This window comes from Colletotrichum siamense (genome assembly GCF_013390195.1).
Source record: "Colletotrichum siamense strain Cg363 chromosome Unknown KSG_Cg363_contig04, whole genome shotgun sequence".
In the NCBI taxonomy this organism is placed as follows: domain Eukaryota; kingdom Fungi; phylum Ascomycota; class Sordariomycetes; order Glomerellales; family Glomerellaceae; genus Colletotrichum; species Colletotrichum siamense.
The window spans coordinates 4814561-4825136 of NW_023501017.1; the positions used below are offsets into that span (position 1 = coordinate 4814561).

Here is a 10576-nt window from a genome sequence, read left to right on the forward strand (position 1 = left end):
GCTACCATTTCCCAAACAGCTATGCTTCGGCGTGACGAGTATTTGCTGGGTGTGTGTGGTTTAAGAGGTTGGGGTATGTATGTGTTTCTTCTTTTCTTCATCATGCTTTCGTCAAATGTGCCACCTATAGCGGCCCGTTACGCTTCTTGCTTCTCCTGCTTGCTCTCCTCGCCATCCTTGACTGATAGGTTCTGGACGCCCTCGACGGCGCTTTGTAAAGCCTTACTGACCTGACCTACGACGTTGCCGCTAATGTTTCTCAGAGTCTTCTGTTGGGTTGTTTCCTGAGATAGGCGGGTCATTTCGGCGACGAAGGACTGGCCCCACCACGACGAGGTATACTTGAAGACGTAGCGCTCCAGTTTGCGGTAGTTGGTCTCGCGCTGTTCGGGAGACATGGTGACGGCATCGTGGATGGCGTTTGCGAGCTCCTCCGTATTCCACGGATTCACGATGAGGGAACCGTTGAGGGATTGGGCTGCTCCAGTGAACTCGGAGAGAATCATGACACCGTGACGTTCGCGCTGAGTCGCAATGTATTCGTACGAAACCAGGTTCATGCCGTCGCGCGTTGAAGAGACGAGGCAGACATCTGAGACGGCGTACAGAGCGGTGAGTTCGTCGAAGGAGACGCTCTGGTGAAGGAAGTGGATGGGCATAAACTCGATTGTGCCAAACTTTCCGTTGATCCGACCGACCAACTCGTTGACGACAGCGCGGAGGTTCTGGTATTCTTCGACATCCTGACGCGAGGGCACGGCAACCTGGACAAGAACGATCTTGCCAATCCATTCGGGGTGTTCTGTCAGGAAGACCTCGAGTGCGTGGAGCTTCTGGGGAACGCCCTTGATGTAGTCAAGACGATCAACACCGACGATGAGCTTGACGCCGTTAAACTTGCGCTTGAGGGCATCGATGCGCTCCTGCACCTTTGGCTTCTTGAGGCCTTCAACGAACTTCTCGGGATCAATACCAATGGGGAATGCGCCGACGGTGACGAATTTGCCGTTGTAGTCGACGCCATTAGGGGTTGTTGGGGTTCCGCTGGGTAATGTTAGTCGCAATTCTTTGCTGTCAGTCCCAGATGTGAACCTACAGGATGCGAGAGCAACTGCTCAAGAAGTGACGAGCGTAGTCGTATGTGTGGAATCCGATGAGATCACAGTCAAGAACACCCGTCAAGAGCGCCTCACGGACGGGGAGGATGCGGTAGATCTCGGAAGAAGGGAAGGGGGTGTGCAAGAAGAAGCCAATCTTGACATTCTTCTTGGAGTCGCCAATCTCCTCGCGCAGCATCTCGGGAAGGAGCATGAGGTGATAGTCGTGGACCCAAATCAGGTCGCCATCCTGCACATCGTTCACGACGGCTTTGGCAAACAGGCGGTTGACTTCGCGGTATGCGCTCCATGCACTCTCGTCGAATGTGATTTCACCGGGGTGGTAGTGGAAGAGGGGCCAGAGGATGGAGTCTGTAGAGCGAATTGTCAGTTTCACTGTTACAGAAGGCAGATTCGGGAGGATTGTCCGCACTGGAGAAGCCGTTGTAATGCTTGTCGGCAAGCTCATCGTCAATGAAGACGGGATGGGCATCGTATTCGTCCTTGAGACGCTGCTTCATACCGGCGATCTCGTTTTCGGGGACCTCAAGGCCCGGCCAGCCGTACCATTGGAAGCTTGTGGTTTTTGACAGTCCACTGAGACCGGTGACGAGACCACCAGAGGACATGGAGAAGGAATAGCTGCCATCGTCGGAGCGCTTGATGGTGATGGGCAATCGGTTGGAGAGGAGCAAGAGGCGCCCGGGGGCGGTGTCATCGTCGACGAGCGCAGGCATGGTGGGAATGGGTTGCCCGGCGGTGCGTTTGAGTTGAAAGGTGGGAAGGGAAGAAAATCGTGGGTTCCTTCGTTCGGGTGGGAATTTGGGGAGCAACAGCAGCTAGCTTAGTGGTCCTGTGGCGGTGGGAAAGGTGTTAGCTGAGTCGTTGTCAGGCTGGGATGAGCTTGCGGGGGAATGGAGGGGTAAATGTAGGTTCGGCTGGTGTCCTGCACTATGAGGTACCTGATGTGCAAGCGACGCAATAAGGAGCCAGGGTGTTTGTCGCTGCAATGCAAAAGCGATGGGATTGTGAGCCAGGGATAGATGCAAGCTTACCTACCTAGCTTTGTTGCTGGTGGGGAGCTGGTTTTTTGGGGGTGGTTCGCTTGCTCAAGCCGGAGCCGTGAATGAAGCAAGCAGGCAGCGGGAGGAGACAGCGGTATGTAGATGGAGAGAACAACAGTGATCGGGCTGCCCGAATCCCAGGAGAACACCGAGTGCGTGGAGGGTGACACAAGCCAGCACAACAAGTGCAATACAGCGTGGTGGAGGTCTTCGTCTGGGAGGAAAGGAAAAGAAGAAAAGTAGCTTGGGATGGATGGCTGGATGGAAAGAGGCGGAACAGGGCGGCTAGTCGATGGTTGGCTAACGTGCTTCCAAAACGTCCAATTACCCGTTTGTTGACTGAAGTGACGGAGCTTCGTTCTGACTGGGCCGAGCCAGGGTGGCAGTAGAAGAAAACGGGAGATGCGAGGTGTGCGGTGAGAGGTGACAAAGTGCCTTGGGTTTTGAGGGTGTTGAAGAGGAGGGACGGGAGGCAAGTTCAACGGGTAATCAGACAGGGCAGCTGCTGCTCCCAGAAGTAGAGGTACCTACTTGCTTCATGTGGTTTGCTGGGCAGCTTGGGCAAAGCAGGTGATGTACGTACAGGAAAAGCTACCTTGGGTTCGTAGGTAAAGTCGTCGGCGAGACTCTCAGAGGAATGTTTTACGCAGCCAAACTGCAGATTAGCTTACCTGTATCTAAACTTGTTGACCAACTAACCTGGGGCCTGGCGTTACTGAGGTGCCATCTACGTAATTTTGGCGTGGACCCATGTCGTGTTAGTCCTGGGGCCAAATTCCGGTCTGTCACTGCTTCCCACGTCTCTGTCATTTTTTATGCTGATTTAATCGCAGCCCGTTCTGGACCCCTCCAGCCATTCCGTCCTCCTCCGGCATATGCATCTGCTCTCTTTGGCCAACTTGAGATGCCCATTTGCTCGTCTTACCGAGGAGGTTACCGGACAATTAGGGAATCACGCCGAGCTCATGGTGAGCGATATAAATCTGCAGGGCCGTTGAGCCGGATCTCCTCAGCCGCCCGACTGCAACGACCCAGAAAAGGCCCAATGCCTCGAGGGAGAGAGCGAATAAATCAGGTACCGGTACTTCCAGGACCTTGACGATACCCGCTCGACGGTGGAGAGGCCGGCGCCGAGGAAGTGGGCACCACATCGGCGATAGAACACAGAATGTTCACGATGCCTCTGAACTTTTCCTTCCATCCACTGCGCCAACGACTGGAAATCTTCAGCAAGGGAGCCTCATGTCTGACAGGTGAACCCTGACCTGTCGGGTCCCCCAAACACAACGCAAGCGTGCCGTCATCTGTGAACCGTAGTCCGCATCCAAGGAAACGGCTCCAGCCAGAAAGGTGTTACCAGGTTGATACAAGTTGCAGAGGCCCTCAAAAGGAGCTTCCGCCCCGGCAGCTGAGCGACCTTTCAACGTTTAACCCGTCTTGCTGGCCAATAGCGGCCGCCAGAAGCCTAAAGAGCGCTCCAACCCAATCATCCAGCCCACAAGGTCTCCGTTGGGCGACCGCAGGCTGGCATCGAAAGGCCCGTTTTCTCCCCGGGAATCCGGACCAAAACTTCCTTGGGCGGGTTGCTTGTAGTTCCCGGCCCGAATTGACCCTCGCACCGGTCATGGTTGTGCTGATTTTCTTCGTTGGTAGATTCTAGTTCCTTACAGTTCCTCATAATCTAACCAGACGGATATTCTCAGGTGATTTCAATTGATCATCTTCTACTGCTTGTATTCTTTCAAGCCAACCTGATGGTGCATCGCTTGGTTCATTGTCCTTGAAAGCAATCATAAGGCATGTAACAGTATATTTTCACTTTATGGGGGCACTGAAGATGGATAATATCATGAGTGCATGTCATCATGCTGGAAGCGCTCAAGGTTTCCTCCATGACTTGGGAATCATTCCCATCGCTGCTTCCAGAGCTTCAGGTACGTAGCGAGAAGCTCAGACCAGTGCCGGGTGACTTGAGCCCCACTTCGGTCCAAGCCAGTCGCAGCTGCTCCCCGGTTTCAATTGAGATGCGGGCAAGCGCGCTGGCTTTGTTTCTCTGCGACGCGACGACAACCGCGAAGAGCTGCTCGTGCTCTGCCGGAACACTTGTATCAACCCCACGTTCATTAATCGATTACCTGTGAGCTTCTCTGTTCGAACAAAAGGGACATTTTTCGTTGCTTATCCCTGTCACGCGAGGCCATGGCTCCCTCAGACAAGAAGATCGAGACGGAGCTTCTCAAGACCGTCCGTGAGGTCTTCGAATCCGACAAGGATGAGCTCACTGTGAACACCATTCGCAAGCGCGTCGAAAGCGACCTCGATCTTGAGGATGGATTCTTTTCCACGGGCGAATGGAAGGACAAGAGCAAGAAATTGATCAAGGAACTCGCTGTAAGTGGCAGGGCGCGCGCAAGTGCTCTTGCGATCCACAGCAGCTGATGAGCCCCGTGGCAGAACGAACTACTCGCCGGGCCCGGATCCCCGGAACCCGAGGAAGAAGTTGTCGCGAAACCGAAAAAGGGAAAACGTCAGTCGGCTGCGACGTCCCCGCCAGCGAAGCGCAGGAAGCGTGCATCTGCCGCCAAAGAGGAGGAACCTGAGGACGAAGAGTCGGAGGTCGAGAAGCCGAAGGCCAAGAAGAAGGCAGCCCCGCGCAAGAAGTCGCGCGCCACCGTCGATTCTGATGAGGGGCCAAGCCCCGTCAAAGCGAAAACCTCCAAAGCCAAGAACGGACGCGCCAAAAAAGCAGAAAAGGTCGAAGACAGCGACTCCGATGCGCTGTCCACCCCGCCCGAGAGTGACAATGACAAGGCTGGGAGTGACAAGGACGAGGCAGAAGATGAGAAGCTCAAGGCTTCTCCCAAGGCGCCGGCCAAGGAGAAGTCACCTGTCGAAGCTAAAGATGAGGAATCTGCCGAGAAGCCGGAAGCTGCCAACGAGAAGAAGGAAGAACACCCGACGCTCGATGATGACACGACCAGCGAATTGTCTGACGTTATAGACGAGCCGCCCAAGCCGAAGCGCAAGAAGAAGGAAGCCGGCGCTCCCAAGGCGCCAAAGGAGAAGAAGGAAAAGAAGGAGAAGAAGGCGGCCGCGCCGGAGAACCCGGACGACGCTGAAATCAAGAAGCTACAGTCTCACTTAGTCAAGTGCGGCATTCGCAAGATTTGGGGCTTTGAGCTGAAGCAATACGGCGACAATTCAAAGGCCAAGATCAAGCACCTCAGAGGCATGCTGAAGGACATTGGCATGGACGGCCGGTTTTCGGAAGCCAGAGCTCGGGAGATCAAGGAGCGCAGAGAGCTCGAGGCTGATTTGGAGGCGGTGCAGGAAATGAACGAGAACTGGGGCGCTGGTGGCCGATCGTCAAGGAGCAAGGCGCGCGGTCAGCCGGCGAAGAAGGTTGTGGAACCAGAGCTCTCTGGCGAGGAGAAAGAGAAGGACGATGAAGGTGACGATGATGAAGAGGAAGAGGCAGTTGTGTCGTCGCGTGCCCGTGGCAAGGCGCGTGCGGACCTGGCGTTCCTCGGCGACGACGATGAAGAGTCGGATTGATCACCGGCACTCGGACAGAGTAGCATTTTCTCACGGACTTGGAGCATGATTTGGCTGACTGCACTTGCTGCAGGTTGTACTGTACTATATACCATTGGCGCACGCATTGTCATGATGTTTGGGGGGTCATCGCGGAATGTCGGCCGAGGCGGTAATGAATATGGAGTCGGATGCCATTAGGAACCCCGGCACGCGTAGCTTTTATCCAGCGAATTTGGTTTCTGATTGGGGGTCCTCTCTGACATTTGGCAAGTTTCCTGCGGCCAGAGCCGATATCCAGTCTGGTGGGAATCCGCACTTGAAGCGAACCTCTCAAGGGCCAGGTACGTCTGCCTATCCATCTCTCACAACAACTGGTTCCGACGGCTCAAAGCTGCTTATGGGCTTCTTAAACGCGCCAGTCAGACGTCAGCATGGCCGCTGGAGACAGGGCTAGGGGCTTGACGGGGGCCGATTTGGCGTCCATGGTTGCGTGAGGAGAGCGCGTTCCGCAGTACGAGCAAGGAGAGGGGAAGCTTGGGCGGGCGAGTGCCCATGCCTGTGTCTCCAATTTACCCCGCCACGAGCGAGTGCCCCGCCGACGCCGTCATCTCTCTTCAGCACTTTCCCTCCAATCCTCGTCCAACCACCCCACTGCATCCGCCAACAAGCGCAATACAAGCAGTAATAGCCTGAATTGCAACTCTCGTCGCGTTGCCCAGTGAAGCAAGGCAGATTTGCGACACTTAAAAGACACATCCCCTCTACCGCGTTGCGTGATTTCACCTGGACACGTCGTAAACATTACCTGAATCCGGCAATTCGTGACCCAAATACTCGGATTGGATTCCCCATTGCCTCTCACTCACGACCTCGTCACCTACATCCGTAACCATGGCTGATGCTCCTTTCGAGTTCCTGCCCCTGGGCGCCATCCTCCAGTCCTTCAAGGTCAAGGGAACCAACATCGTCCAGGGCTTCCCGACCCAGGAGCTCTACGAGAAGCACAACTCGCCTTACTTTGGCGTCACCGTCGGCCGCGTCGCCAACCGCCTCGAGAATGCACAGCTCAAGTCGCTCAACGGCGGCCAGACCTACAAGCTCGCCGCCAACGACGGTGCCAACAACCTGCACGGCGGCAACAAACCCTGGAGCAAGCGCGTGTGGGAGGGTCCCAAGCCCGTTGGCACCCGCGAGATCCCTGGCGTCGAGGGTCTCAAGGGCGGCGAGAGCGTCGAGTTCTCGCTCACCAGCGAGGACGGCGACGAGGGGTTCCCTGGCACCGTCAAGGCCACCGTGATCTACACCGCCGGTACCCAGGAAGTCGACGGCAAGGAGGTTTCCGTGCTGGGCATGGAGTACGAGGCGAAGCTGGTCGACGGCGCCGACGAGACGGCCATCAACATGACGAACCACTCCTACTTCAACCTCACAGGCGACGAGACCTTTGCCGGCACCATCGCCACGCTGGCGACCAACGCCTACCTGCCCCGCGAGAACGGCATCCCGACCGGCGGCCCCGCGCCGTTCCCCGGCATCGAGGGCGGCAAGGCCTTCGAGCTCGGCGTCGACGGCCCCGAGGTCGACGACTGCTTTATTGTCAACGAGAAGCCCGACTTCGTGCCCATCGACACGCGCAAGGAGGCGCTGAAGCTCCACGTGCACGCGAAGCACCCCAAGAACGGCGTCAACCTCGAGGTCCTCAGCACAGAGCCCGCCTTCCAGTTCTACACCGGCGAGGGCATCGACGTGCCCGCCGTCGAGGGCGCGCCGGCGAGGGGCAAGAGGAGCGGGTTCTGCGTGGAGCCGAGCCGGTGGGTGAACGCGATCAACGTGGACGGGTGGAAGAGCCAGATGTTGCTGAAGAAGGGCGAGACTTATGGAACGCGCATCGTGTACAAGGCTTGGAGCGACTGAGTGAGTGCTGGGTGTGAAGCTTATGAGAATTGAGGATTATAGTAATGATATCAACGTATTGGCCTCGTAATCATTCGCCAAACGTTGTCTTGATCATGTATGACCTTGGTGAATTCCCTTGATGCTTGGGCCTGCGGATGAGAATTCGTAAGCGCCTGATTCGGCTCATAAGTTACACGCCCGTGTGCCATGAAAAAAATAGCCGATGTGACTGATCTGATGATGGAGATGAAAGCATAAAAGTTGGGACGAAGACGAGCTCTCGCAGGGTGCGCAGCTCACCGAGGGGCGCTAGCTTTATCTTAGCGTCTTTTGGCTGCTTATCGCGCCAACGCAACGGTTAGCGCAGGGACTGCCAACCTCCAAGGAAGGATCGCCCCGAAGTGTAACTGCCGGACGTACTCAACGAACGCCAATTTCAACCTCTCGACAACTCCCTCACCGACTGCGACTTTCCTCTTCTACACACGAGATACCCCTGGTCGAAATAAAACCTCTCTACAGGTTAGGCGGTTCAAGACTCACGGCGACCGCGACGCTCTGCATTCTTCAAACTGACAATCTTGGAGTACCCCCAACGTGTCAGACGCCCATTTCAACACCGCCCAGACGGGGCGAGCCATCAATCATGACAGACGCCTTCCCGACCCCGACGGCGACGCCAAAGCGCAAGAGAGACGAGGAGGCCCCTCCGCTGTCGCCCATCTACACCACGGCCAAGTTCTCCTTCCAGCTTCCGGATGCTAAGAGCGACGAGGACGGGAGCGCGAGCCCGCGCAGCAAGGTGGTGCACAAGTTCCGTGGTTTGGCGCTCAGTGGCGGTGGTGGAAGTGGTGGGGGCGGGGTAGCCCAGCAACAGGGCAGTAGCCAACAACCTCAGCGCCAGGGCCCCTACGACCCGACTCGCGACTTGGGTGACAGCGGCGACGGAGCCTACGACGACGACCCCTTTGCGAGCCGCAAGAGAGCCAAGATACCCGAGCTGGAGATGAAGGACGCCGACGAGGATGAGCCGGTCGCGGTTCCGGACCCTGAGGTCAGAAGTGATCCGGGCCTCGCCCCGACGACGGGTGTGAGCGTGGCCGCGCCTGAGGCAGAGGCTGCTGCGGAGATTTCCCCCGACGGCACAATGGCTGCCGCTACGAGCACGACGGCCGCACCTGGCCTGCAACGACCACAAACTTTCTTCAGCCGGCTACAAGACGCAAAGGCTAGAGGACGCAGACGAGCCGGCACACCGCCCCTCAAAGGCCGCAAGGGCAAGAACGCCGCGGAGGCAGCACCACAAGACGAGGACGAGGAGATGCAGATTGTGGATCCCGTCAGGGCAGCGCTGACGTGGAAGGAGGAGGAGATTACCATCTACGACCCGGATGACGAGGACGACGACGGCACGGGAATCAACGGGGTCGGGTTCATGCCGACGGCGGCGATGGCGTACGCGCGCACGCAGAAGCGGCGGCTGCAGCTGGCCGAGTATAAGAAGCGGGAGGAGAGCGAGGCAAGAGCCCGGCGGAGTCAGCGCCGACGCGGCAGCGGCGCGGGCTTGGGGGTTAAGATTGACACGAAGCCAGCTTCCGGAAGCGGCGTGCGCAAGGTGCGGTTTGACTCGGAGCCGAATACGATTGTGACGAATGGATGAGCCGGTAGGCACGACGAGGTTGTGCTGGAGAAGACTTTACTTATGGCTGGCCAGTATGGCTCAGACGAAGGCCGGTGTTTATGGGCGTTTAAATGGTTTTGTTATTCTGGCACAGGCGTGGGCGGCGACGGCATGGCTTGCATTTGAGGTATTCGCTACTTGGCTCTTGGGTGTACCGCTGTCATTAGACGATGACCAGTCTGGTATCTTTATTTTATCGACGCAGGAGAAGCGCCAGTGCGATTTTGCTATTAGCAAGCAAGGGAGTCTGGGTGGACGACATTGATATAGTCTTTCTTTTATACCCCAAACACGAAATGGACTTGAGATGATGCAGAGCTTTTACATCTTCCCATCACGACGCGTGCGTCATGCCCAATGCCACCGACGCCTTCTGCACTTCGCAGAAGAGATATTCGTACACGGAAGGATTTGCAAGAGATCCTCCAAAGATGGGGGTTGACGTGTGTTTTTTGCTTTCTCACCAGAACTTATACCAAGCTTTCTGGCTAGCCTTTACGACCTCCTCGGCCTTCTTCTGCTCCAACGCCGCCGCGGCCTCCTTGCGGCGCTTCTCGGCCATGGTCTCCTGATAGACCTCGACCGTCCTCTTCATCCTGATGCGCTCCTGCAGGCGCTCGTACTGGCAGTACTCATGGCGGCCGGCCGCACCGAGCAGGAAGCTGCCGACGGCCCAGTTTGAGGCCTTGCCGATTGTGCCTGTGGGTTATGTGTCAGCTCTAGCTCATATGCGTCTCACCGATGCGTCATGAGTTGTAAGAGAAAGGGGAGCATTACCCTTAAAGACCAATCTCAACCCGCCCACGACGAATCCCGCCGCGATACCCGTGAGCAAGCCGTCTCTCGCGCAAGGCGCCTGCGCGAACGTTGTGAAATCCTCCGACTTGATGTTCTTGACGACCTCCCAGGCCGTGGTGGGCTTCTGCGCGGCGGCGCCCTCTTGCACGGGGAAGTTGGCCTGGAAATCCTTAGGGTCGGGCTTCGGCGCTGCTGCTGCTGCCGCTGCTGTCGTCGGTGGTGATGTGTCTGAGCCCGGCGCGCCCTCGCCCACGGGCCCTTGAGTTGACCTCGACCAGAGGTACAGCTTCTTTCCCTCCTTTCCGTCCTTCCGGGGATCTGGGATGCTGACGGGCTCTGGTGTTTCTTGCGCCATTGTTGCGTGTTGGGTTTGGCTAACACGGTGCGGCCTTACACTTAAGCTTCTCACTCTCACTCAAAATCTGTTCGTGGTCTGAGATGACGTCCACGGATTTCTGGGTTGAGATGGTCTGTGCGTCTGGGTGGAAGACAGAGGCACCCCA

At 56.9% G+C, this 10576-nt stretch overlaps 5 protein-coding genes across 5 annotated transcripts; 3 read left to right on the top strand and 2 right to left on the bottom strand.

Annotated features, from left to right (window-relative positions):
* Positions 1-137: 137 nt before the first annotated feature.
* tpsA (Alpha,alpha-trehalose-phosphate synthase [UDP-forming] 1) lies at positions 138-1834 on the bottom strand (the record flags this gene model as incomplete). The annotated part of the gene is made up of 3 exons (XM_036639038.1): positions 138-1044; positions 1097-1469; positions 1531-1834. The coding sequence occupies 3 exons, from the start codon at positions 1832-1834 to the stop codon at positions 138-140; spliced, it is 1584 nt and encodes a 527-aa protein (XP_036496111.1).
* A 2526-nt stretch (positions 1835-4360) lies between these two features.
* Positions 4361-5716, top strand: CGCS363_v007190 (uncharacterized protein; the record flags this gene model as incomplete). Its single annotated transcript, XM_036639039.1, has 2 exons — positions 4361-4552; positions 4616-5716. 2 exons carry the CDS (start codon positions 4361-4363, stop codon positions 5714-5716), a joined length of 1293 nt encoding a protein of 430 aa, XP_036496977.1.
* Positions 5717-6589: 873 nt separating this feature from the next.
* On the top strand, positions 6590-7612 carry CGCS363_v007191 (Bifunctional protein GAL10; the record flags this gene model as incomplete). Its single annotated transcript, XM_036639040.1, has 1 exon — positions 6590-7612. One exon carries the CDS (start codon positions 6590-6592, stop codon positions 7610-7612), a length of 1023 nt encoding a protein of 340 aa, XP_036496976.1.
* A 628-nt stretch (positions 7613-8240) lies between these two features.
* On the top strand, positions 8241-9254 carry CGCS363_v007192 (uncharacterized protein; the record flags this gene model as incomplete). Its single annotated transcript, XM_036639041.1, has 1 exon — positions 8241-9254. The coding sequence occupies one exon, from the start codon at positions 8241-8243 to the stop codon at positions 9252-9254; it is 1014 nt and encodes a 337-aa protein (XP_036496979.1).
* A 481-nt stretch (positions 9255-9735) lies between these two features.
* On the bottom strand, positions 9736-10428 carry CGCS363_v007193 (Cytochrome c oxidase assembly protein COX20; the record flags this gene model as incomplete). The annotated part of the gene is made up of 2 exons (XM_036639042.1): positions 9736-9974; positions 10053-10428. 2 exons carry the CDS (start codon positions 10426-10428, stop codon positions 9736-9738), a joined length of 615 nt encoding a protein of 204 aa, XP_036496978.1.
* Between the last annotated feature and the right edge of the window lie 148 nt (positions 10429-10576).